Source organism: Oxyura jamaicensis, chromosome 14, assembly GCF_011077185.1.
Source record: "Oxyura jamaicensis isolate SHBP4307 breed ruddy duck chromosome 14, BPBGC_Ojam_1.0, whole genome shotgun sequence".
Taxonomy (NCBI): Eukaryota; Metazoa; Chordata; class Aves; order Anseriformes; family Anatidae; genus Oxyura; species Oxyura jamaicensis.
In genome coordinates, this window is record NC_048906.1 from 13,115,681 (window position 1) to 13,143,001 (window position 27,321).

General features: G+C 54.1%; 1 protein-coding gene across 2 annotated transcripts in view; it reads right to left on the reverse strand.

The window, feature by feature from the left end:
• LOC118174315 (syntaxin-binding protein 4-like) overlaps positions 1-26,737 on the reverse strand; it is a 40,613-nt gene extending 13,876 nt beyond the window's left edge. The window contains exons 1-10 of one of the 2 annotated variants that reach the window (XM_035339581.1): positions 26,621-26,737; positions 17,185-17,258; positions 12,683-12,778; positions 11,909-11,978; positions 11,374-11,448; positions 4,989-5,074; positions 4,103-4,223; positions 1,817-1,958; positions 1,518-1,624; positions 945-1,098 (exon numbers count right to left, since the gene is read on the reverse strand). In XM_035339581.1, the coding sequence (XP_035195472.1) occupies positions 945-1,098; positions 1,518-1,624; positions 1,817-1,958; positions 4,103-4,223; positions 4,989-5,074; positions 11,374-11,448; positions 11,909-11,978; positions 12,683-12,778; positions 17,185-17,258; positions 26,621-26,688 (993 nt within the window). In that variant the 5' untranslated portion in view covers positions 26,689-26,737. Of the gene's footprint in view, positions 1-944; positions 1,099-1,517; positions 1,625-1,816; positions 1,959-4,102; positions 4,224-4,988; positions 5,075-11,373; positions 11,449-11,908; positions 11,979-12,111; positions 12,618-12,682; positions 12,779-17,184; positions 17,259-26,620 lie in introns of those variants that run through there. The other variant, XM_035339582.1, reaches the window with a different exon arrangement.
• Positions 26,738-27,321: the final 584 nt, after the last annotated feature.

A 27,321-nucleotide genomic window follows, 5' to 3' on the forward strand; every position in this document is an offset into this window, starting at 1 on the left:
GTCAGCTGTGTGATTTCGTATAGGTACACAGCACTACACAAACACACCTTTCTGCTGGGTGATGAACGATCTCTCCATACTACTCACATATATTTGAGTAGCCTATATATGTGTAGGCTAAGGCTGACTTTCATAAACACATCTGCAGCCTGGCACACCCAAAGGCAATGTGTACCTGCCATTCCTGCAAGTCTGTGCCTACGCAGGGTCTGGAAAGAAAAACCTTTTGGGAATGATGCTTGTACAAAAGGAAACTCCATCCAGCCTTGTCTTATGGAAGCTTATGGGGAAAAGGGCAGAACACACACCAGGCATTGCATCAATCCAGGAAGGGAATGACAAAGGCATGAAACCCAATCACAGGTCTAAATTACTGTGGGAGTTGTGTGGTTAAATCCTGTCTCACCACGCACAGCTCAAGCCCTCGCCTCTGCAAACACAACATAGAGCTAAGCTACACAGGAAGAATGAGCCTGTCTTATCATTAGGCTGGTGAGGAACAGACACGGGCTGCTCAGGAATGCTGCGGATTCATCCTCATCAGAGGTCTTTAAGAACAAAGAGTCATTCCTGCCTTTGGGTAGGAAACTAGATCAAACTGACTCCTGCGATCCCTTCCAGCCCTATGGCTGTGTTGAATGAGATGCAGGTTGCTATCCACAGATATATATATATATTTTTAACCTGAAATGTCTGAATGCAGGCCCTGGAGATGAAACTCCGGTCGTTTACCTCCACCGATTCTTTGCTGTCTCAAACCCAAGACAGAAGAAACAGCATTTCAGATTTAAAATACCTGGCTGTAAAATGAGGCTACATTCATCAACACTACAGATTTTCCACAGCCCAGAAAGACTACTATGGGGTCCCTAAAAAAGAGTTTTCTGATCAAAGAAAGATCACAGGGCTGATGTCTGTGGTCTTAGACATGAATTTCAGCCTACCTCTGGGGACCTCACGTGGACCTTCAGTCTGCAGGAACTCAGACCATTTCCCACAGCCTTTGGCGGTGGTGACAGGATGTTGTTATGAACTGACAGTCCAGGATGTAACCGTCCCCGTCCAGGAATAAAGGCCACTTCTGTGTTTCCCTCGTGTCTTAAATGAACAATAAATATAGGACATTTGATTAACCAAGAAAGTATAGCTTAAACCTGCAAAATGTTCATGTCCACGGTTCTTTCTCCAGGACAATCTCACTTAAGGCCATGGAACCTGCACCAGCGTGGCTGGATCACCACCAGCTGGGTTGCTTGTTTGGACTTCAGCCCTTTTGTGGAACTCTGGTAGACCGTGATAGGGGATGTATGTGAGGGCCAGAACAATGTGAAGGTCTGCATTACACTTCAGGATGATCCAGGCATTCAACATTTCCTTGTACCATAGCCATCTCAAAGTGTCATTCAAAACTAGTAGGCCTCATGCTTCCTGAAGCCAAACTTTGGTATGACAGAAAGGGTTTCTGCCTAAGATTCAACACCACCGTGATGATGACAGGAAATACACTACATGCCTACCTGAATTTGGCTTTTGTAATGATTTTTCTGGCCTCTTCAAGTGTGCTGCCCACCAGGGAATCTCTGTTGATAGCAATTAGTTGGTCACCAGGTCGGAGCCGACCATCCTAAACAAAGAGGGAGAAAGTCAGAGCACTGGAAATGAATATCCCTCTGCCCAACACCTTCTCCTGCAACAAAAATCTTCATTAGTCCATATAATGCATTATACATCTATTCTTGGAAAAGCTGCTTCAGAAGAGCTACAACTTCTAGAAGTCCCCACTGCAAAGTCACTGGGGGCTTCTCCACTGACTTACCTTGTAACAGTCACCATCTGGCATAAGCTCTTGAATGTAAACCATGGGACCATCAGGTCTGTTGGATCCACCACTGATTGTCAGCCCTAAGCCGGAGGACTTTGCTATAGAAATGCTCTGGATTCCTGATTCAGTGGAGTAGCTGCAAGGGAGAGATGTTAGCAGGTGACTCGAGGTGACCTGGTTTATTTTCCCATATCTCTGAGCAATCTCTCCCTGATTTTCTTTCCCTGTATGATCCTCCTAATTTCTCCTAGTCTTTTTTTGCCTCTGCATATCTTCTTCCACCCAACCTGGGAAGGAGGAGGTGAGTACTACAGTTTCTTAGCAGACATTATTTGTCATTAGGAAGATAATTGGCTTGCTTAATCCCAAATGTTGGGGAATACTTGTTTTCATTTAGGAAATAAGAAAGAAGAAACTGAAGTCTTAGCTAGTATATATTTGGCATCCTTGTCTCTACAACCTAAAGCACAAAAAGGACTGATGTAGTTATTATTCCAAACCCAGCCTAAATCACCAGAGAGCAATCTACAGATTGGTCAACCATTAAATAGCCAATAGCAAAAGTCAAAGTGAAGCTCGGGCTATGCAGCTGACTTTACATCTCAACCAGGGTTTGGACTCAAAACCTTGCAAGATGCCCTGAGAATCAAGCCTGTGAACATCTTTATAACAATACCTACCACACTGAGATCTACATTTATGGCAGTGGCACAAATGCCTCACCCAGCCAAGGCCATGCTGAGAATGGGGCAAGAGCAAGGAAATTGGAGCCTGTGTGTCTGAAGGTCATTAAACCTTTTCCTCGTTATGAGCCGGGTGCAGGTGACATCTCTCCTTTTCAGTTTATTTTCACAGCAGCCACTCACCAAGCGATGTGTGGTTTCTAGTCCTCTGTGTGTCAGCTGGTAGCTTCAGACACAACATTCCTGGGCATCACCGGCACAGAGCTGCCCCGGGCTGCTCAGCAGTGCCATCCCCAGCACTCAGCACCCCAGCAAAAGAGCAGTGTGCTGCCCGTGCCCCACCACACCGACAACAGGCCATGCATTACTGCACTGTGCACCTTAGGCTTATAAAAAACAGAAATATGGACCCCCCCCAGAGGGGGTTAACCACGGAGCGAGGATGCCTGGTTTATCCAAACCAGCTGCCAAGGAGATGAGCTGGCCTCTCCTCCGTAAGGGTCTCTCACTCTGTGCAAGCAGCTTAAACCTCTGGTGCTAAATATTTGTCCTCTGCAAATCCCTAATAAAGAGCTGATATTTAGGAAGAGGATTTACTGGTTCTGCAGTGAGGCCTGATTCTCTTTAGCAGAGACTTGGCTTGTTTACACTGGCAAAGGAAGAGAAGCTGTGGGCTCTGGGGATGAATGGTCCCAGCTCCAGCGCCGTTAACACCCTTCACGTTGTCCCTCTTGCAAAGGGCAACCCCGCGCACCCTGGAGACAAGACTCTGTGGAAAACAAGCTCTGCCTGCCCAAACCTCTGACCCTGAGAAATATGAAAGGGTTGGATGACCACATGAAAACACATGCTTCATGAGACATGGTGTCTGCAGGCATCCACGGCTCACACCAACGCAAAGGGCATCGGGAAACGTGCTCCTGAGTCACCTTCTGGTGGCACCAGTGACCTTGCAAAGGCACCCGGCTCGTGGTGTGGTCTGTGGAGGTGGGGGGGCACTGTCCTTGCAGCTGGTGGGAAGCCCACGTTACAGAGGGAGAGGAGCAGCTGCATGGGTGACCACCACCCACACGCACCGACTGTCCCAGAGGGGGACATTTCAGCTCTTGGGGGGTGGGCTTGCCAGGAACAGGCAAACTGCCACTGTGATGAGGACACACAGGGGACACTGGAGCAGACACATTAGCAGTGAGCCACTGTGGTGATGCCATGGTATAGAAGAGGTAAGGATGAACAAAGCAGTCCTTCAAACCAGTATTCACAGTTTTTCTCCCTAAGACAGTGTTAAGACATTTGGTGACATCTTCCTGACAGACCAGTGGTCTGGAATACCTTGCTTTTTGCTGCACACACAAACTCCTTAAAGAGGACACATTTTAGAGGGGCACCCCCTGCTTTATCAAGAGAAAAAAATTCAGAACCAAGCATGGAAAGGGCCCAACAATTGGCTCCTAACTGCTCGCCAAACCCTGTGGATACAAGCCTTTGACAAAGCGTGACAGGCACCTTGCCCCTTGGCTGCTGAGGGCAGGTCTCAGCAGTTCCTGGGGTATGACACCGCAGCACAAAGGGGCCTGGCCGGCACGGCTGTACGTACTGCGTGTGGGGCGTGTGCGCTGCGTTGCCGATGAAGGGGCCGTGGGAGCTGGCCGGGCTCAGCAGCAGCGGGCTCTGGGAGCGCGAGGAGGAGCCTGAGGACGTGCTTTCCAGATATCGACCTGAACAGCAAGGTCAGAGTCAGTCCAGAGAGCATGCACACTCCAGCACCTTCCTCCTGCTCTGCTCTGCCATCAACAGCTGACACCGGCTTCATAGCTTTTTTGGGAAAAACCATGTGGGAAAGGCATCAGCATATAATTCGTGGAGAGGACACCATCAGCATCCTCAGCACACGTCCAGCATGAGATTGCCACCCCTCTGCCAGCCCTACACATCTCTGCCACAGGGGAAGGGCTGGCAGGTTTCTGGGATGCCAGCCCAGAGAGACACCTTATTTCCCCATGAACACATGCTTTGGCATTCTGGTATCTGGCTTAGGTTAACCTTGCTGTGTCTCACTAAGCATTTCCCTTTTGCAAATGAAAGTAATGATCATCAAATGAATGATAGTTGAAATGCTTTGAAATGCACTGTAGAAAGCTGCATCTGCAGAGCTGGGTATTGCTGACAGCCCTGCATGTTCAGGTGGAATCTGGGTATCTGGAAGTCTGTTCTGGCCCCAGCTCAATTCTCCCTAAATTCCCCAGGTGGATGCTGGCTCACTGCCTCGCTCTGCACAGGCACTACCAGCCATGCTGGCTGCTCCACTCCTGGAGATGCACTCAGTGCTTGTAATAAAGAGCAGGACATCGCTTCCTTCAACCCAAAACAAATCAAATCAGAACTCCTTCAAAATAACACTGGGATTAAGAAAACTCTCTCGGCAGAGGGATAAAGGGGGTTTGGGTTTTCCCCGAGCACCGCCACCAGTGACCAGTACTCACTGCTGCCATGCAGGACCGGTGAGCTCCGTGCAGAGCCGGTGTTGCTCTGGGAGCCAAACTTCTCCAGCAGCTCCGAGAACTCTCTCCTGGAAAGAAAAACATGGGATGGTCAGCAGCTGCTGCTGAAAACCATTCCTCACCTCCAGTACCCTGATGGCAGTGACTTACTATGGAGTCTGTAGGGCTGGCTCCCTCCAGCAATGGGGAGCAGACAGGAGCGTTCTCACGCCTGAACCCTGCAATCTCAAGTGGTTGTGCAAGGCTTCAGGTCAATGATCGATCTCATGGCTGAAGATGCTGAACCAGCAGATACATGCTAAGTTTACAGATACTAAGAGCAGAGGGGCTTCTTAGTAAATTCAAGTACAGGGAGGAATCACAGAATATCCCAAGCTGGAAGGGACCCACAAGGATCATGGAGTCCAACTGCTGGCTCCACACAGGACCACCCCAAAAAAACCAGACCCGATGTCTGACAGTGCTGTCCAAACGCTTCTTGAACTCCAGCAGCTCGGTGCTGTGACCACAGCCTGGGGAGCCTGTCCCAGTGCCCGACCACCTCTGGGTGCAGAACCTTTTCCTAACCCCCAGCCTGACCCTCCCCTGTCCCAGCTCCATGCCATCCCCTCGGGTCCTGTCGCTGTCCCCAGAGAGCAGAGCTCAGCGCCTGCCCCTCCGCTCCCTGTGAGGGAGCTGCAGGCCGCCGTGAGGCCTCCCCTGGGCCTGCTCTGCTCTGGGCTGAGCAAACCAAGGGACCTCAGCTGTTCCTCGTATGCCTTCCCCTCTAGACTCTTCACCATCTTTGTAGCCCTCATTTGCTCAGTCTCTAACAATTTTATGTACTTCTGATATTGTGGTGCCCAAATCTGCATTCAGGACTCAAAGTGAAGCCACACAAGCACAGAAGAGAGTGGGAATGGTGGCCCACAAACATTTAGCATTATCCCTCTGTTTTGAGGTAACCCCCCTGCTTCACATATTACCTCAGGGCAAAGGAGCCACATCCACAACATTTGGAAGCTCTTGTGATGCTCAGGAGCTTTCATTAATGCTTTGCTCCCAGGTTGAGTTTGATTACCGTGTAACTACCCAGAGGTCCTCCCTGAGCCGTAACCACTTGTGCACAAGAGGTGTTGCTTCATGACCTTCCTCACCATGTGAAACATGCTGAGTTCTTAAGCCATTAAGAACCAACATTAGCCATGTTTACCAGCTCCTGCATCATTTCTGTAATCCTTCTTTGAGCTGCTGTGAGCCTCTCACATCCGTTTGGATGAGGAGGCACGGAAAGGGGATGCCACGGTCAAGCACCAGCATCACGCACCCATCCCTGCCATGCTGGCTCTTTGGGCAATGCAGCTACCGTTCCTCTGCATGTGTGCAGCCCTCTCCCTTCATAACCCAGCGCTTCCAGATCAAGCCAACCTTCGGGCAGAGAGAGAAATCCCAGGGATGACTAATTTCTTACAGGTGTCATTACGGGAGAGACCCTGAAATTGCTGCTTCTGTGGCAGCGGCAACATTAGCTGTCCACTTTGAAGACAGGCGGGAATCCCCATGGGAAGGTGCCCTGTTGATGCCACAGCCACATGAAAAGCCTGGCTATGAGGGCTAGCTCTCACGCTTGAGAGTCGGTCAAGCCCAAGACAAACCTGCAGGAAACCAGCCACAGCAGTTTCCTCACTGAGGAGTCTGCTACTGCACACCAGCAGACATTGTGTCATCTGCATACTTTACTGGGACAGATGTTGTATATTATTGGCTAGATTAGAGTCAACAATATTAAATGATGAGTGAATCATCAGCTCCTTGGGTTCCTGCTGGAAGTGCTCTCAGTAATTTACGTCTTCCCATTTGCAACCAGCTCATTAACTAACTTCAAAGAATTTACTTTGCCTTATCTAATATTGCCATCAAATGTATGCCTTATTCATTCGATTTAATGCTAATTTTAAATCCCAGTATCACACAACACTTAGTGGAATGCCTTGGTGAATCCAAATATTTTGCATTGACATTGTTGTCTCTATCAACTTAACCTATGTCCTTAAAAAAAGACAACTTTGTTCAAAAACCCCACCATCCACAAAGTTATTCCAGCTTCATAGCACTAGACACTGAAATATGCCTGAGCACTGAAAAAAATGAAGCTTAGAGAGATCCTGTAGCAATAGGATGCAGTTTCCTGTCCCGTAGTTTCCTTGGGTTATGACTTGGATGGCTCTTAGCAGAATTTTCCCAATTTGCCAGTAAGATTTCTACAGGTCATTCAGACTCCCATTTCACTGGTAACTCACGTGGTGACGGAGTTATCCCTCCATGACCTATCGCAATGGTAGGGCTGACTTGCTGGAAGCTAATACGTTATTTCCAGTGATTACCTAGCCATCCGCAGCTGGGTTTTTGTTTTGGGCTGGGTGTTCCTGTGGTCATCTATTGTTACATTTTCCACAGATAATAATTCGTCAGAGCATGGAACAGGTTATGAACTTAAAACAATGGCTAAAAAATTCTTAGTCAATGCAAATGCAACTAGTCCAGCAGCTCCTGTGTTCTTTAACCCTGCTAAACAATGCAGCCCCAATCACCAACCCATGCTGTCAAACCTTTTGCTACAAGCAAGGGCAGGCAAGGCTTGGGCATTCTTTGTTGTTGTTTATTTTGAGTCGTTAAGGTCATCCACAAAGCGAGGCGGTGTTCATCATTGTTTGCCGCGCGCCCCGGCTGCTCGGCGAGGGACAGGGTGATGACCTGCATCACACGCTGCCCTTCTGGCTCCTGCTTTGTTGGTCAATACTGAAAGCAACAATTCCACCGAGGACATAAACACATGACTAACTTGAAGTTTATCCCAGCAGCAAGCAAGACACTTTCTGGTGTGAATCTCCCAAGAATTAATTTTGCGCTCAGTGCTGTATTTGCAGGAATTTGCGAATGGGCAGATGATGCCCAGACATTACTGATTAATGAACAAGTGCACTGGAATAATGCTAACAAGCTTTGCTTTGTGCTTTCAGACACTAAGAGACTTCAGAAGTCATCCTTAATATTTAAAATTTGTCCCTTATTAATATAATATGAATTCTCAGGTTTCTGCAGGTCTAAAATGCCCAGCTTTATTTCAAAAAAAAAAAAAAAAAAAAAAAAAAGAAAAAAGAAAGAAAAAGAAAGAAAAAGTCACGGGGCTGCATAAGGCAGAAAGTTCATCTTGACAATCCCTTCTCCAGCTCTTTTTCATTAAAGTAAAGCAGAGTGAGGGCTGGAGCACCCCAGCACAGCTCAGCCCTGCGGTGCGGGGTCAGATAATGGGGCTTACCAGCAGCAGCCAGCTGCGGCCGACTTTGCTACAGATTAAGCAGTAGGAGGGGGTCAATCTTCCTGCAGAATATTGTTGTTTTATCTCATAATACCTTTTTGTCCTGCCCTTTTGTTCTTGGGAGAACAAAGGGCGAGTCTGACATCAAAGGTTATGCGACAGCACCGCGTCTGGAAACCTCAGCCCTGCACTGCGGCTGGGGAGAGAGGAGCCAGTGACACCGGATGAATTAATAGCGTGCCTCAATAAACAAAGCCTGCAGGGCAGCGGGAACCCTGAACCCCAACCACTGCAAGCCTGATGCAAGCAGCAAGCACGGCAGAGGCTAATTTTCTCACACCCAGCCCACAGCAGATGCATCATTTACAGCTCCTGGGTGGGCGACACTCCCCGGCGGTGGCTGCAGGCACGGAGCCTGAGCCCATCCCTCCCGTGCAGCCCAACACCGCTGCTGGGTCGGGCTTTGCCATAAATGCCTGGGGAGCAACAACCTGCACGCGTGCATCACAGCTCTGGGGTGAATGGGTCCGTGTTTTCCCTCCAGGAGCAGATAAAGACCCCGGGACACCAGGCCTGCAGGAGTCAGTGCTCGAACAAAGCATACACTGAATCTGGTTCCTATCGGTGGTGGCCCACAGATGTCACCCAAAGTGACACAGCAGCATTGCTTGGCTGGCAGGGTGAAGGGATTGCCTCGCGTTTGCACCAGGCTGGGCAACAGCTTCAGGAGCTGCCTCTTCCTGCATATCAGCTGTGTGCTTGCACACAGGCAACCTTCCTTAACTTCTTTGGGTGCAGGATTATTAATTGGTAATGTTGCAATGACTGTACGTGTAGATGTATGATTAATGCAGCAGCCCGGTTTTGACAAGATGACTGTGCGTGCCGTGCACAGATGCGTGATAAAATGCTAAATACGTTGCGAGTGCGAGGAGGTGCAGCACAGGCAGGCTTTCTCACAGCGACAAACCTGAAAGACCAGGACAATATCTGCGCAGCCCATGGAAACAAGGCACTATTGTAACTTTCAGGCTGAGAATGAATAAACAATAATTACGCGTATGCAATAAAATTATCCTCATTAGCCAAAGATGAGCACAGATGAAATCGGATCCAACCGTCTTCCAAACCCAGCGTGTCCAGCTCTGAATCTGAGTCTTCTGCTTTAAGCCCTAGCATTACTGCAGCTCTCTGCAGCATGTCTGATGTGCCAGGCTGAAAGCATGCATCTTATACATGCCAGGACTGAGTTCCATTAACAGCGCAGGTAATTGGGGCCTATAATTAACATCAGGGACAAATAATAGCCTTTATAAGTCAAATTCACCCAAGGGCAACCACAACAAAATGCTACTCAGCTGAGTCATTGGGAAAATTGGCAGGCAGGGTGAATCTTCTTCCAAACCCAGAGCCATCGCCTTTCCTCCCCCAGCGTGCCTCATCCGCATGGGGCTCGTGCAGAAAACCTGCACGCAAACAGCTGCCAGGAGGCTGGATCTTGCCCAGCACCCTGGGCAGGGGGCTGTCTGCTTGCCCACCTGCTGGAAAGATGGCCTGGCATCATAAAATAATAATAATAATAATAATAATAATAATAATAATAATAATAATAATAATAATAATAATAAAGTAGGAAGCAGAAAAATCCTTCCTCCTTTTTCCACAGCCCTTCATCCTGGAAATATGTATTTGTGTATTAAAGGCTGTGAGAAGATTGTGTAAGTAAAATCTCTGCAAATCTTAATAATAATAATAATAATAAACTCATTACTTCCCCACTGTCGCTCCAGGTAACCTTTTGCAGATTTAACCGATAAGCAAATGGAGGACAAGCAAATTGCTGAAGGTCTGCTGGTCCCCGGTCAGGTTCCGTGCTGCCTTGCAGGGAGGCTGGGGGCTGCTGACGGATGCACGTGAGCCACAGCCGCAGCCAAAGCCACGCGTGCAGATATTTTAAGAACCATCTGTTGCAGTTTAAGATGTTGCGAGGCGAGGTCGAGGTGCCTGAGCAGCTTGGAGCAGGCAGACACAGGTGAAGGCAGGATGCCAGGCAGGCAGCGAGCTGCGCGTCCTTCCTTACGCCAAAGCTGGGCGACCTGCTGGCTTCACCCAGAGCTTCCTCGGCAGCTGCCGAGGGACTCACAGCTAATATAATAATTTGAGATGTAATTTCCACTTGAAGAGTACAATACAGGTAGGTAAAAAGCATCATTAATACCAAATACTTCTTCCACCAGAATATTACTGCGTTAAAATGAGCCTCATCCCTGTCATTACAGTACTCTCACCAGTCCGCTAAGGCAGTGACGCTCCACAGCTGTTGGTGGATAAGAAACGAAACCATCATCCCCAACCCTAACGGGATGCAGGTACTTTGGGCAAGTGACCGCACGATCTGCAGCCTCCCACGGCAGCACCAAGCCTCGCGCCACCAGCCCTCCCACCCACCACGGCGCCTGGGCTTCACCCACTCTCATTTCAGTGGTTCTTGGTGCACCTCAACTTTCCAGAGGTGTGCTTCTAGCCAAAGGAGGAGGGGTGCTCCAGCACACTGCAGCGAGCCTCCCTGGGGATGGGAGCATCTAATCCCATACCTTAGCTTCCACAACCCTGCCCTCTCCTGTGAGAACATCACTGTCCCACAGCTAACTCCAGCCATGACCAAACCGAACGCTTTCCTTCTCCTTTCAATGCCTCCAACCACCTCTAAAGAAAGCAAGACCTAACAGGGAGCAGCCGCCTATCTTCCTAGGAGGAAGAAATCCATATAAGGCAGCTTGAAGGAGACTTTATCTCCCATCTAACTGGAGAAGAAAGGGAAGATCCTGCTGTCGCTGCACATCTCCATCCAGAGCTTTATGTAGGCCATGATAAGCCATAGGCAACCCAACACCACGCAGCAGTGCTGAAGGAGCCTTCCCATGCCTGTGCCACCCTAGGCCAAAGACCCTCGGCCACATCTGTTTCCACTGTGGGCTTTGAGCCCGGTCAGCTCAAACGCCATCCAGCTGTAGAGGTGCCAACGAGTGCCACCACCACCACCACCCTTCCCGGTGCCAGAAGCCTTACCTGGCATCATTGTCGCGGGCTATAAGAAGGCGCATGTGGCTGGTGGCCGACGCCGTCCTCAGGATGTCCACGGCCCTGCAGGACAAGGACCACAACGTGTCAACGCCAGGGCACAGTGGGGCTCCACTGCGTGCCAAAGCTCATGTCATACTGGTCAGTGAGCCACAGCCAGGGCTGCCCCGTCGGCAGCCAAGGGGCTTTTTTTGGGGTGGGGACCATTACAGGGCTGGATGGCTGTGGGGCAGCCCCACGCAGCCTTAGCGCGCGGTGCGGCGGTGCAAGGCGTAGCACCACGTTTAAAAGAGGAGGTTTCTCACAGATACAGGTGGGCCCGCTGCCCTGTTTTCAGAGAGAAACTTATTGATAATTTCCATGTTGGACCATGCAAACAGCGCTGGATGCAGAAACCCTTTATTTGCACCAGAGCACAGACAAAGCAACGCCCCAGTATCCTGCATTCAACCTGCAGCCCAAACCACTTCACAGAATTATACAAAACCGAGAGGAATGCGAGATTTCCGTCCGGATACGGTACCTCTCGCTGGTAACCCCAATTAGGGAATCTCCATTGACCTCCAGGATCTGGTCTCCTGGCTGCAGGCGCCCTAGAAAAGAAAACTAATGGATAAAAACTGCAGAAAATACAGCTTGAAGGGACTTGGAGAGGTTGGGCTGTTCCTGCCTTTGCCCAGAGACAGGATGAAATATGCATAGGTTGTTCTGAGATGCTCATCAGACCTGTTTTTCAAGATGTCCATAGATGAAGCATCTACCACGTCCCTGAACAACGTCAGAGGCCTCCTGTGCTATAGGAAGTTACGAAAGTAAACACACAATTGCCATAAAACTTTTGCTTCATTCAATTTGAGGTCAGGTAGCAAAAACCACGAGTGGTTCCACCTGCTCTGGATTTATTTTTTCTTCATCAGGTGGAAAAATGATGTTGTAATATTTGGAAAAAAATTAAAAAGGCTTAAGTTCCAGAAGGTGAGCTCTGCGGACCCTTGCCTAATGCCTGCTGGTAAGTCGCTTTGGGGCTGCACGCGATCCCGTGTGGCTGCTGCAGGCAGCAGAGCGCGGCGAGCTCTTTGTGTCGCAGGGATGGAGCTGGGGTTAGAGCCACAAAGCAATCCTCTAAGTGCTGTGGAGCCCAGGGGCAACGCGGCTCTTCGTCATTACAGTGATTATCACAGTAAAAACCAGCCCCACTGCTGGAAAACCTGGGAGGAAACACCTAAATGCCCCAAAAAGCAATGTATGGAAGTACCCTTCCAGCTTTTCTGATGAGGCCCCTCCACGTTTCACTCACCGTCAGCATAAGCAACACCCCCTGGCAGGATCCTCTTGACATAAACTCCATATTCTTCTCCGGTGAGCTCCTTGATGCCGCCGATCACCTTAATACCTGGGGGGAGGAGAAACGCCCGTGGCACAAAGGCACGACCCAGGCAGATTTGGGATCTAAGGCTTGTTGTAAACCGCTTTTGCGGCAGGTCCTGCGTGCCGCCTGTGCTACACCCGCGGCAGAAGCAGGACGAGGCTGCTGATGCAGCACAGAGGCCAGAAACATCTGATAGCACCCACTCCATGTCACAGCGGCGGAGAACAAGCTTTGGGGAATGCACAGGCAAGGAGCGACGGTCTTCCCACAGCCAAAAAAAAAAAAAAAAAAATCATTGCTTGCACTTAAATCGGTCCCTGCTGGGAAAGGAGGCAATTCTGCTGGGGATGCTTCAGCTGCCTGATGAGACCCATTAGATGTTGTTGTGGGAAGGCAATGCTCCACTGCATCCCCTGGAGCGGCCACTTCTGAGCACCGTTTGAGCAGCTCAGAGGCCGGGATGCCCTATGGTGCCCTGCTGCTCCCCAGACCCCGAGGGTGCCCTCACCAAGGGCTGGCACCACACGGCTGCGTCCCTGCTGCCGTGCGTAAGCTGGCTGGGAAAGGCGCAGGAGACTTATTTGCCCGCTGTCATTAAATCCCACTTCGAGGATGCAGGCTGCAGACAGAAGGATTAAAAAGCCTGGCTTTAATTAACAAATCTCTCCCGGGGCCCGCCAGTCAGGCATTTTGCTGCTGTGGCTGGGAGGGCAGGCTGAGGACAGTTGGCACCGCACCGGGGACGTGCCCCAGGGCTGGCCCTGGCTCAGGACCACTGGGGACAGTGGCAGATCTCCATCCGCTGCTCCCCTTCCAATACAACCTAAGCCCTGCACGAAGGACTCTTGTGGTTTTCAGCTATCCCTAGGGAAAGGCCTCGTCTCTCAAGCTGCCTCATGTTAAAACTGTGATTAATACCAGGTTATTTTATTTTTTCTTTTCAGCCACATACCCGCCAATTGCTCCTCCTGGGCACAAAACCCCAGCCCTGTTGGAGTGCTGGTGTTTATTCCCTGGGCTTGATGCGTTAAAACACACAGCCCCTGTGCATCAGGGAGGAGCTGAGAACACCAGGAGCTCATGGCAGGAAACAGCACTGGCATTAATCTCCATTGTATTTTTTAAAGATTCACCAAAACTTCAAATTCAGCCCCAGACTTGTCCCTCTTTGGGCTGCCTCAAAGCGAGTCCTGCGGCTAAAGCGGAGGACAAGCGGAGCTGGTGGCTGTCACCGAGCCCCTCGGTGGTGGTGCCGACCCCCGGGTGTGACACCAGCCCCCACCAGCACTCACCGAGGTGGGCAGCAGAGAGCCCCCGGGGAGCAGGATCGCAGCAGGAGGGCCTGGGGGCCCTGCACCACGAGCACAGCCCCAGTGTCTCTCCCAGTGCGTGAAGGGGTCGGGAGCGATGGCGTGGGTCAGGCACATCCCTCGAAGGTCTGCACCTCAGGGGTGGCCCAGCAGGGACAGCACCCGACAGCACCGTGACGTCCGTCGGTGACGGGCTCCTGGGCATCGAATGAATAATGACTCATTTCCCTTTTGTGTCCGCACATCAATTGTAATAATGGCTTAATATAGCCGAGGTATCTACAAATCCTCCTTTATCCCCAACAATGTCAGGAGAAAATCCGATCTTGTTATTAAAATCAGCGATTACTCACAGCATCGCTCCCAGCCACACTCAAACTTTGACGGGGGGGAGAAAACCAACAAGCTTTTTCTCTCCCCCGTTGGCAATCCCGACGGGCGCTACCGCTTGCACCGGGAGTCCCCCCAGGCTCAGTGGGGCAGTGGGACCGTGGGTGACAACACTGCCCTGTCCCCCGTCCCCTGCTGGTGCCCACGGGGGTACAGGCTCAGGCAGTTTGCTGCAGTCCGGAGCAGGCATGCCGCTGGGCACCGCTGTCTGCTTCTCCCTGGGGTTTTGTCTGGGGGTTCTACAGCTCGGGTAGCGTTCCTGGGAGCCTTCCTAGTTTATAAATGCCTATTTCAATTGAATTTATATCTGGGACCCAGTTTAGGTAAATAACGGCTCTTTAATTATCACAGCATCAAAGTCCCAGTATAATGCTTATTAAGTCATACTTAGGGCCAGATAATCTAGCCTATTTTGGATCCCTCTCTTTAATCTTTCCTTTCTGGCAGAGGTCCTGGTGCTGATGCTGATGTCCCCACTCATTTCTCTTTTGCAGAATAAAAGTTTACAGGGAAATTCCAGGTGGGAACGCAATTTGCACCAACCAAGACGGAGTTTTCTTTGGATTCCTAGCGGTAGTATAAGTTTCCCCAGGACCCTTGAGCTTCCCTGCTACAATCTAATCCTGCTCCCACTAATGCCAGTGTCACAGTTCTCAACTTCTCAGCCCTATAATCTCACCTGCTCCCGGCTCGCCGGGCGGCTCTGCACCATGGGTCAGGGGGGTCCTGGCTAATCCGGTTGTTTAGCCCAAATGCCATCATCCCCACGGCTCCCGGGGTGCCGGGCATGCAGGCAGCACAGGCTCTGATCCCAAACCCTCCTCCTCCCAGCTCCACCACCCTCACACTGAACTTTGCCTTGTGGGGGGATGCCGTCCCCCCCAGCACGGTGCCACGGTCCCAGCGGTCTGCAGGCAGCGAGGCTGCCCGCTTTGCGCCTAAGCCAGCAATGTTCAATTACATTTCCCGTAATCCCTCTGTTGATCCCGCAGCCCCAGCCAGCTCTCTCTGTCTGGAGGAAGGGACAGATTGCAGGTGAATCGCCCTCTGCCCTCTCCTAAGAAGATGAAGGTCAAGATAATGGGATCTTGGCATTTCTGAGAAACGCTCCTTCATCAGCACTTCCCTTTGATGGCTATTCTTTAATTCCAAGCTCCGTTCCGGGAGCCGCCAGGTAACCCCTTTGAACTCCTGCCCAGGTCCACTTGTGGGTTTCCACACCAAGCCACGGAGCAGCAGAGCCAGGGCCAAACGCTGCCCTGCCTCACTGGCCCCGAGCAGACTGATTCTGCCCTGCGGAACACCCGGAGCTGGGTGGAAGATGCTGGCACCAGACGCGGGTGCTCACAGAGGAGCCTGTTTTCCAAAATGTGTTCTGAGCAGCTAAGCCTACAGCAGACGCGGGGCTCCTGCGAGCCTCTCTCCGTGCCGGTCCCAGCAGAGGGGTGCTGCTGCAGCACGGCTGCTCCTCTTGGGTGTCTCAAGGCTCTCAAGAGAGGATGGAGCAAGCTGCTGAGGGCATTATAAAACTCACACCATTATGCCTTCCTGCAGCGTGGTTCAAGACCCAGCAGAGGGCTGAGAGACCCTGCAGAGCCCCTCAGGCACCAGCTGCTGGAGAGGAGCTGTGCGGGGACCCAGCAGAGCTCATGGGGGGCTGTGACCAGTCCTTGCTGAGCTCATCTAACCCCACAGCTAAAATCCCATCAACTCAACCACCACTACTTCCTGAGATTAAAATATTCAGCGAGCAAAGGAGCTTCCCCAAGTTCCTGTGGGCCTCATGAGAGGGCGATCAGGAGAAGAGAGCCAGCGAACTGCAGCAGAAAGCCCCGATAACCAAGAGCTGGGAACAGCCGCTAATTAACGAGGGGTGCCAGGAAACCTGAACTTGTTTCTCTGGGGAGGAGGAATTCCTGGGACAGGCCCCCAGATGGTCACCCAGGGGCCCGCAGATGCTCTGCAGGACAATTGCCTCCGCTTGCAAATTAAACTTATGGGGGACACGGTGTGGTGGGTGCTGAGAAATCCTACCACAGGCAAACAGGGAGCCAGACTGCAGCTCCGGGGGGAACACTTGACCAGGAGAGCACCAGCAGTCCTGCTGCTGGATGCACAGAGGTGTAAGGAGGTGCCATGCGGGATCCTCTGGGGCTCAGTGGTAGGAGCCCAAGGCTATTTCTCACGTTCGGATGGTTATGACCCTTCTCTCTGTGCTTTGATGTCCGGTGCCCTAGGCTGGCTGACTCGCTCTGTGCTTGTGCTCTTACTCTGGGCCAGGGTTTCGGATTGGATCCCACCTGCCCTCATATAGCCCAGTCCTCAGGAAGGCTGCAGCGCCTGGCAGGGGCTTCCCAGGGGGCCAGGGCACCAGCACGGCCTTGGGAAGTGTACAGGATTTGTTTTATTATGCTGGAGAAGTCAGCAAGATCTGCAGAAAGCGGTGAAAAGCCTTCCCCTCCATCCTGCTCAGCCCCAGCTCCGGGTTCCCGTGCAGCCCTCAGCACTGCAGCTGCTCATCACCAACAGGAATTAATTGGGATTTTGACCTTATTTGAACCCCCCAGCTGTGAAAGGTGCTATCAGATGCTCAGCACAGGCAGACACAAGAACTGGTATTTCCATGAGAAATCAGACTTCAGACAGAGGACAAATCAGGACACGGACCCCGGGGATGTGCGGGATGCTGGAACTTCCCCCGACGTGGGCGTCAGGGGGCTCAGGACTCACCCAGCCCATTGGCACAGTCGTAGAAGTCAAAGCAACGCATGGTTCGATCCATCCCGTACGGTCCCATGAGTGTCCTGGGGAGAGAGGAGAGGCATCTTTCTGATACGGGTGATGACAAAGAGCTGTCCACGTGTGTGCCAGCGCAGCCTCCGGCCCCGCAGGACTACCTGGAGGCTCTGGCTGAGAGTCAGGGCTGCGTGTTAAGCCCACCCTGGCAAAAAAGCATCCCCCTTGCTACTCCCCCAGGGTTTATACAGATAACTGAGAGTATGTGCGGTGCTGGACATCATCCTCCCCACCCAGCAAAGCTGATGGACCTGCCTGCCATTCATTACCCCAGATTAACAGGGCCGGACAGCTGTGCGGCTGGGTGGAAGTGAGATCAGGGCTAGGACCAATGTCCTGAGAATAAACCCGTTTCACAGACACATGCAGCCCATAACAAAGAAAACCAGGCGACATCCACTCCCAGTGCTTTGTAGCACACACGGGGTGGCCCACGGGGAGGCAGCGACCATTTTTCCACATCTCCATCCCACCAGGAGATCTTGGGATCTACAGCCTGGCCCCAGGTCTCTGCCCCGCCAGGCTGAGGGTGGGAACTTCTCCCAAAGTGGGCAAGAGAGCAACTCAAACCTTCGCTTCCCCTACGCCAAGTCACATCCCAGCTGCTCTGTGCGTCTCCCTCCATTCCCTTTGATCAGTTTTTAAATCTGGTTTAATGAATCCCAGCTTCAGGGAAGCCCCACTCCAGGCATCGCTCCTCCTCCACGGGGTCGCCCCAGGAGGACCAGAAGACCTTGGCACAACAAGCCCAGAGGCAGGCAGGAGTCTCCCAAAACACTCCTCATTCTGGAATTCAATTTGCAAGAGGAAAAAGAGTTTCTGAACCCAGATAGGGTCCCAGATCTTCACCGCGTGCAGCTGAGGAGGGATGATGAAGCGGGGCACGGCACATTGCTCTGAGCCCAGCAAAAAGGGACGGAACCTCACAGACTGCTCTTACCAACCGTACAAAACACCACTCACAACATCCAACCGTGGGCAGTAACGCCCACCTCTGCAGCTTGGGCTGGAAGCTTTTATCCACGTTAAAAACCAACCCCCTCGATATTCCCATGTTTCACCTGTTCAGGAGACAAGGCAGACATATGGCCCCAGTCCTCTGCCAGAAAATGATGGGGAGCCAGCCCAGCCCGCTTCCATGCACCCCTTGGGATTTTCAGCGTGAATCCCAAGGAAAACTCTGCCACAAGCAAAGAAAAAATAGCTCATACCGGGCTGAAAGGCAGGGTGAGGGTAGAGGTGGTGAAGCAGGTGCCTACCAGTGCCACCAAACCTTGTCCTCCATCCCATGAGCCCCAGCCCCGTGCTGGGGGAAGCCTGGGACCCCCCCATGTCCCCACCCCGGCCCTCTACGTGCCGTCACCTGCTGATGATGATGGCTCCCTTGTAGAGCACGGAGACAGCAGGCATCTTGCTGGCGGCGGCAGCCCAGCCCGGCCGCCCCGATTTGGCAGGAATCCGTTAAAACGACACAAAACGGGGAGGGCGGGGGTCACGTGGTCACCCCGTATGCATGTTAATTCCACCCAACATTAACACAGATCAGCTAAAAACATCTCCAACTTTAGATTAAAGCTTATGCAAGCCAAGCAGAGCCAACGCTGCCCATTGTGAGTGCCTTCCTGAGCACAGGGGCAGCGAGCCACCCCAGCCCCCCAGCAGGGCTCCCCACACAGAATTAAAACAATGGGATCATTGTTTGGGTACATCTTATTGTTCGTCTTCTGGGAACATCCCCTCCAGGGATGAAAGGCAACGATCAGTGGAGGACATGCATCCTTGGCATCCCTAAAGACTTAAAATCCGTAGCGAAGCTTTGGAAGCAATAACAGACTGTAGCACTCAGGGGTTTAGTTGTGTGTTTTTGTTGTTGTTGTTGTTTTTTCCTTTTGCATCTTTTCCAGCCCACAGCATTTCATACTTAACACAAGGCAAGTTGAGCTCGTCCGCTGGCCATCAGGAGGTCAGAAGCAGGACCTGCCCTTAAACACCCTCTTCTGCCCCATTTCCCCTTGTGCCCCCCAGCCAGAGCGGGGTGACCCCAAAGGTGGGACATGGGAACGTGTCCTCCTGGGCCACGAGCACCAGGGCTGGTGAGACAGCACACGTCCCGCACCCCCGGGACAGCCCACCTCCATTAATGGGGTCCTCCCCTCGCTGCCCCACAGCATCTCTGCACGCTCCAGGCCATCCTCGTTAATTGGACCAGACCTCGTTAACTGAACATCAGTGCACATCAGTCCAGCTCAGCCGTGGACCCGATACAGATGTTTGTTTAGGGCTGCAGACTCTTTGCCAGACGTTTGTTTGGACCCGGTGCTGTTGGATGTTACTTCTCCCACGCACGAAGAGGAATCCGAGGGGCAGGAGCCCTCCCTAGGGCTGCGTGCCGCCTTGCTGGGCAAGGCCAGTGAACTTGCGGAACAATGACAACCGTGAAAGGCTTTCCTGTGTTTTAATTGCTGTTTTATTTATTTATTTTAAATTACTTCCATCTTGAGGAGTTCATATGAAACATTAAAAATTCAGAGTAGACCTTTGGTTGCTGAAGCACTCTAGAAATTTAATTTGTTTATCCAAGTTTTGCTCTTGCAGCTAAAGAATGCCTGCTGGACCCCAAACACAGCCGCGCCAGCCATGTGTTTGCTCACGGGCACCCCTCCAGGGCAAGGAGCTCATCCCACACCTGCAAAAAGGCTTCAGCCAGAGGGACCGGGAGCAGAGGGGCCGAAGCACGGCGCTGTTCCCCATTCTGCCCTAGGGCCAGGGACTGGGAGCCCCACGGGGCTGCCCAGCGATGCCCCCAAATCACCCCTCAGACCTGGCCCAGGGTACAGAGCACCCAAGGGTGGGCTTCATGTGGGTCCCCTCCCGCCCTGCTGCTCAGAAAGGCAGCATCCCACCCATCCCACTAAGGTCTCCGTGCCTGTCTCTGACCCTAAAGCACTCAGCCTAGGACAGCCAGGTTTTGTGGCAGGGCAGACACGTGAATTCAGCTCCTTGCAGCACTGCCGCCCTGCATCCAGGCCCGTTCCCCGTCCATGGGGAGCTGTCCCACACCAGTACACAGCTCCTGGGGGGGCAGCAGCACCCCAGTGTGGTGCCTGCCCCATGCAGGACTTTTTGGCAGCCCAGCTGGTGCCTGAGCAGCCCCGGACCTGCCGTCCTCCTGAGGTGACACCAACGGTGGGTGCCGGTGGCCCTCCTGTCTTAGTACGAGACGGCTTCCAAACCCTGCTAACTCAACGTGCGCCGTGTTTTGTGCAGCCTTAGGAGGTCTGTTGAGACTTCCCTGATGAATTAGTTCACAGAATTAACCCTTTGGCTCACAGTCTGAGCTGGACTGAATCAATGCTGATGAGGCAAAGGGGTGGCACAGGCACGGGGGGCAGTCTGCAGCGCTGAGCAGGCCCCTGTGTGTGCACGTGTTTGAGGCTGGGACACTCAGCAGCTTCATGACCAAACCCTTCAGCAGCTGTCACCAGGCTGCCCAGTGCCACCAGCGGCACCCAAAGCCACCCCTCTCCTTCCCAAAGCATTGTGCCAGCTGGGCAGGGTACTGCAATGAGCTGCAGCCCCACCAGGAGAAGACCAGGGCTCGGTTTTATCTCCAGGCCCTCAGGCCCTCGCTTCCTCCAAAGCAGGCTGGTGCTGGGAAAATCACCAGACTCTGGTGCTGCTCCTGCTGGTTCACATCTGTCCTACCTAGAGGAGAAGTCAGCCCTAAACCACAACAGAATAGCTTCAGAAGTTTTCTAGTTTAAGATTTTGCTCCCATTCAGGAAAGATTTATAAGCCACGTACGGCGTGCTCGAGGGCCCCGATCCTGCTCCGTATCACTGGTGCTGAAGGCAAACACCCCGCTGGCAAAGGGGACGCACCCCACGCTCAAGCTCTTCCCTCAGCTCGGAGCCAGCTGAGCATGGACAGCCCAGGCTTCTGATCCCAGGAAGAACTCACATTTCTCAACAAGCGGGTGAACGGAAGGAGCAGGAATTCAGTACAAACCAACATCGCAGGGCCAGACAGCCTATAAACGTGTGCTTGACACCCACATCTTAGTCTCCTGCTAGAAAAAGTGAGTTTTGGTGGCATTGATTATTGCTATGTAAAAGCTTTTTGCTAAAAATAAATAAATAATAATATCCAAAGTTGAGTGAAGATATCTCCATCAGCTCTAATTAACGCTTGCATGTGAAAGCAGGAGTGGCTGAAGCAGAGTGGAAGCAAGAATAAGTCTTAGAGCAGGGCCACAAGACGAAAAACACCAAGGGCAAAACCCAGCACAAGTCAGGCACATTCCTGAGGCGTTTTTCTAGCAGGTGACGCTGGGGAAGGCTGGGGAGAGCCCTGTGCCAGGCAGCGCCGCCGCCTCCTGCGGGGACAAGGACACGAAGGGGGGGCTGGCTGCGCCCTGCACCTTCCCCACCGCCTCCAGCTCTCACACCCTCCTGCCCAGACTACAAGAGAACAGCGTCTACGGGGACCCAGCACCTCTGGACTTCCAGGTTTTGATGTCACCAGTTCCTCGACTTTCTAGGCAGACCTTTTAGGTCCCTCCATGAAAGCCTGCAGGCTGTGTGGGAAGGATGCTGTCTCTCTTCTGCTTCTCTCCATCCTCAGTTTTCTTGAGAGCACACTTTAAGTTTTGAAGTCCTTGGATTTTTTTCCTAAATACCAGTGATGCAACCCTCCCTGCCCCTGGCCCAGCAGCACGCTGCCAGAGAGCTGCGAGCTGCCTCGAGGGTCTCCCTCTGCTGCCCAGGGCAGATCTCAGCCCTGTCGCTGCAGAAAGCGCTGTTAGGACCTGCAAGACGGAAGGGGTTGGCTGGGGATGCAACAAAACCAATGAGAAATTCTTTTCCATCTACTGGAAAATCATGAGCAGATGCCATCCTCTGCTATGTGTTACCCACCTCTCCTCTGCTTTTTGAGGAGGACCTTCTGGAAAAGCAGCGCACGGGCACTGAGCCCCTTCCACATTTCTCCCTTCTGCCTCCTCCCTTCCTGCCCAGCGCGAGCACCAGGAGGGGCAGAAGGGAGCGGGATGTGGGTGGTGGCACCCCAAACCTGGGCTGGAGCCACCCCATCCTGCGGCCAGGTCAGCCCGGGGACAGGACAAGGAGAGGGCACAAAGGTGCCAGACCTGGGGACAGGTCACCGAGCCAGCAGCGTCACCACTCCTGCAGGGAGCCTCGCTGCAGGGCTTAGCAGAGGGATGGGATCCGAGCAGGTTTGTGTGGGTGGGAATTAAAGAGGTGGGAATTAAAGAGAGGCAGAAAGCTGTCCTTCAGCAGCTGCGAAGTCCGAGGGCTTTGGTCTCCAGGAGGCAGCAGTAAGAAGGTCTGACATGGGAGAGGGCAGCCTGTGGTGGGATCCGCATCCCACCGAGCCCAGGAGCCACCGTGGGAGTGAGGGATGCTTGGGCAGCTCCCCAGAGTGCTATCAGGCTCTCGCTTAATGAAGATCCAACATTTGTTTCATGACAAAACAACATTAGCGTGGGCTGAAGAGGAGCTTGCATCTGATTAGACAACAACCACGTTGCTTACAGGATCAGCTACAAAGTGGTGATAACAAATCAAACAAAAAAGAGAATCAGCTGCTGTAAAGCTGAGAAGCAATAGCACGCTGCCCATAGTCACAGCATCGCCCACGCTATTTTCATAAATATTGCCCCTGGAGCTGTTTTGAGCAAACTCAAAGAAATCAGGGATGTTCACGGACAAGCCTGAACAGAAGCACTGCCAGAGTTACTGGTGGAGAAGCACCCAACCTCCCCAGCTGCAAGCAGCCCCCGGTGCCGGCTGCCCCGGCACAGCCCCAGGCAGCCCGAGATCCAACCAGCAGCTAAAAATCCCAGTGCTCTAAAGCAGCAGACTGGGAAGAAGCTGGGGGTGCTTTTGGAGCTGCAGCATTCCACAAAGACATGCTTTTGACCAAAAGGGTGAAGAATTTCCTCAATGGCAGGACTCACACGGTGGCATCCATGCAGTGTCCCAGCTGGGGCTGCGGTGACCCCGCAGCGCAGTGACAGCTCCCACTGCCCCGGGGACCTGCAGCCCCCCGTGTGGCACCACACAGCTCCCAGCCACCCACCAGCATGGGGGGGATGCCAGAGGGCTGCGTGGTGACGCAGCTCCCCAGGCCCAGGTTTCACACCAACCTCTCCATCCCATTGCCCGGCAGAGCCCAGGGCTCCTCCATCCCCTGCCCCAGGGCACAGGGCAGGGAGGTGGTCCCGGGGGGCTGCTGGGGGCAGCTTCTGCTCCCATCACAGCCCTGTGCCCAGCCCAGTGGTGCTGGGTCGCCGTTCACCAAGCCCATCCCTGTCGGAATCAAAGCCTGCTTGTTTGTCTAGAGATGGCGAAGCAAGCAGTTCCTAAAACTGACCCGAAGACAAGCAGCAAGCCAGCGCAGGTGGGGCGTTTTGGGGTGATGCTCCTCTCCCCGAGCACGTGTGCCCACGAGCAGCCCCCTGTGCTGGTGCTGCCCGAATTGCAGCTGCAGCCAGGCACCTCCGGGAGGACAGACCCTGGGTTGGCAAGGAGAACATCCCCTGGGCTCCCACCCAGGGGGATTTGCAGGCCTGGAGAGGCCAGAAGGACCACGGGCAGAGCTCCCCCATGGACATACAGCTCTCCCCGTGCTGCTTCAAAGCGCTTCGGTGGAGGGAAGGGCAAAAAGGTCTCTCTAATTACCACGTCCTGCAGCAATTAGGGAGAGGCAGTTCCAGGCAGCAGCCAGGTCCCGCCTGGTCTGGCGAAGCTTCCTGGGGACGATGTTTGTGTCGGGGCCTCCTGGCACCTGCTCCAGCCTGCAGGCACCAGCGGGATGCACGCTGCGAGGCTCCAACGAGCTCACCCCGCTGTCACTGCGGCAGGTGTGGCAGCCTGCCTGCCTTCCTCTTCCTCACCACCCACGGGACAAGGATGTGCTGCTCCCCTGGATGGGAGCACGGGGGTTTGTGCAGCAAAGCACAGCCCGTGCTTGAGGACCAGCTCACCGCCCCAAACCCAGACGCTCACGGGAAATCACGAGCCCTGCTGCATCTCAGCACTGAATTTCATCAAGAAATCCCCCCGAGGTTTGCCCAAGCTCTAGCTGGAAGGCAAAGCGGAGGCCAGCAGGAACCCTTCAGCCACTCCACAGCAGGACAACGGGACCTGCAAAGGGTTAATGGGATTATGAGCCTCCCTGCCTTGCTAAATCCCCTCGGTCATAGGATTGGACTGGTTATAAACTTATTAGCAGGGGAAGGATGCTGCTGGACGAGCGGGCGGTGGAGCACTGCCACCGCCTCCCCCCCCCCGGTGCAGAGGAGAGGGGAATGGATCGGGGAAGGACGGCAGGGAACCAGCCCGAGTGAACCCCAACGCAACCCCGAGGAAGAAGAGAGGAATAAAGAGGGGAGGGAAGCAGCAGGCTGCTGAGAGATGGGAAAGCAAAGCCTTTGGGGAGAGATTCCCCTTGTGTGGGTCATGCCACCGAGCCTGGATTGCAACAGATGCTGGTGGAGGGGCAGACCTAGCAGCTCCGCGCTGCCAACAGCAGCTTGCAGAGGGCTTGGCTCCATCCTCAAGCATCCCCGTGGTCAAACACAAGACCTGATCCAGCACAAAAACCCTTTATCAAGGCTGGCTTACAGCCCCTCGCATCCCCTGGAGGAACAAAGACAAGCAGGAGATACCGGCAGCATCGGCACCAGGTCAGGGAGCTGAGAGAGGAGCTGCTGGGGCCGTCACCGCGCCGGCTGACGCCCCACCACCACACCGTGTTTATCAAACCCCCATTCCAAACTCTGCAAAATTAATCTTTTAATCAGCGGCCATATTTATCGGTGGGCTGGGGAGGTGTTATCTCCCCGCCATCTGCTCGCTGCAGAGCCCAACAGCCCAGCGCCGGCCCCACGCAGCCGGAGCCCATCGCACGCAGGGGCCAGCCCCACGCACAGCTCCCCACGGCCAGGGGCATGAGGCTGGGGAAGGTTTGGACCCAGACCCCAATGTACGAGCAGAGTTATTGTGTAGAAGACAGCTTTTGATGGAAGAAAAAAATAATAATTATGATCTTGATGGGCCCAGATGTCCCACGGAGCCGGGGGTGCTGTGGGATGGGGTAGCTGTGCTGCCCCGACCTCCCCGCCCCACTGCAGCCCCACTGCCTCTGAACACGGGTGGCACCAGCAGCGCTCCCCCAGACTCACCCTGCAAGGTCATGCCCGTCCCGTGTTACCGCCTTCTAACCAGGAACGGATTCTGCCTTTTCTACACCCAAAAGCAGCAGGGAAGCATCAGCTCCCGCACAGTGCCCCAGAGAGCCTCCTGGGAGAGAAGGAGCCATCACCCCAAGGCGGTGCCCTCACCAGCCCACCCACGTCCCCCACGGGGTGCTGCCACCCTACACACACACCACCCAGCACCCCTCATCCCTCACCTCGATAACCTCCTTCAGCAGGAGACGGCTCCTGCCCCAGAAACATCCACGGTCCCAGGTGCTTGCAGGCTCTCCATCCCCACGGGGGGCAACCTGGGCTCGGCCAGCCCGGGAAGCCTGCACAGGAGCTCGGGGTGGCCCCAAGAGCCCAGCGAGTCCCTGCTGGTCTGGATCCGGCCCACTGACCCCCCAGTTAATCGGCTAAAGCCGCACGCTCTGAACCCTGGCCCTGGCCGCGGCGGTGCTCCCGCCGGCTCCCGGCTGCCCTACATAGACATCTGCAGCCACCACCTCCCGGCCCCGCACCCAGCCCAGCACCAGGCTCTGATCCTGCACCTGCCGCCTGCCCGGAGCCCCTGCCCCTTTTCTTGGAGGGGTGGAGGGGGAGCAATGCAGCTCTGCCCCCTCCACCCAACATTCGGGGCTGTCGCTGCCACCCCCAGCCCGGCCCTGCCCATGCCAGCAGTGCTGAGCTGCCCCACGGAGCAGCACTCGCTCCCTCCAAGCCCGGCACCGCAGGCATGGAGAGGAAGCACCTAGACGGGAAACCCCAGAGCTAGGGCTGCAACAGGAGCAAGAGCACCCACAGCATCTGCAGGCAGCCCTGGGTGCTCCCCCCCAGCTGCTGCATGCAAAATAAATCCTCTCCCCGCCCTCACTGGTGCCGGCCTCACCTGGTGCCGGCCTCACCTGGTGCTGGCCGCTGGGTGCCCAGGGGCAGCGTCATCCCTGGGTGCTGACGCTCTGGTCCTGCCCTAGCCCCATGGCTTCAGGGTCCCCCTGCAACCCTCTGCCCTCTGGAGAGGGGCTCCCACCACCAAAATCAATGGAATTAAACCCTAAAAAGCCACGAGGTTGCCAAGTGCATCCCTGTGTGGGCTTAATGCCTCTCCCTAAGACCAACGAGCCAACGAGCGCGGGGCCCGGTGCTTACCAGTAAATGAGGGAAAGCCCATCGAAGCGCTCCAGGTCGCGGCCAGGGGGCTGCAGGTAGGACATCATCCGGGGCCCTAGGGCTGCCGCTGCCGGCTCCCGTTGCCCGGGGCCATGGGCTCAGAGCGCCGGCAGCCGGGCGCTCAGCACAGCTCCCAGCTGCCGCCAGCCACATCTAATCCCAGGCCGGCGGCCATGTGATCGCCCCTCTGCCGGCTCCCCCCTGCTAAACCCCGCTGATGCCTCCCACTCCCCTGCCCACAGCTGCTGCTGCTCCCAGCAGCTCCGAGTCCCCCCGAGGGCTCTCCAGGGTCTGAGGTGCTCAGCATGGCATGGCACGGCATGGCACAGCACGGCATGGCACAGCACAGCATGGCATGGTATGGCATGGCACAGCACGGCATGGCACAGCATGGCAGAGCATGGCATGATACGGCATGAGCAGAATGGCACAGCGTGGCACGGCATGGCTCAGCCATGGCACGGCATGGCATGGCATGGTATGGCACAGCACGGCATGGCACAGCACGGCATGGCACGGCACGGCATGGCACGGCATGGCATGGCACAGCACAGCACAGCATGGCACAGCACAGCATGGCACGGCATGGCACGGCATGGTATGGCATGGTATGGCATGGCACAGCACGGCATGGCATGGCATGGCACGGCATGGCATGGTATGGCATAGTACGGCACAGC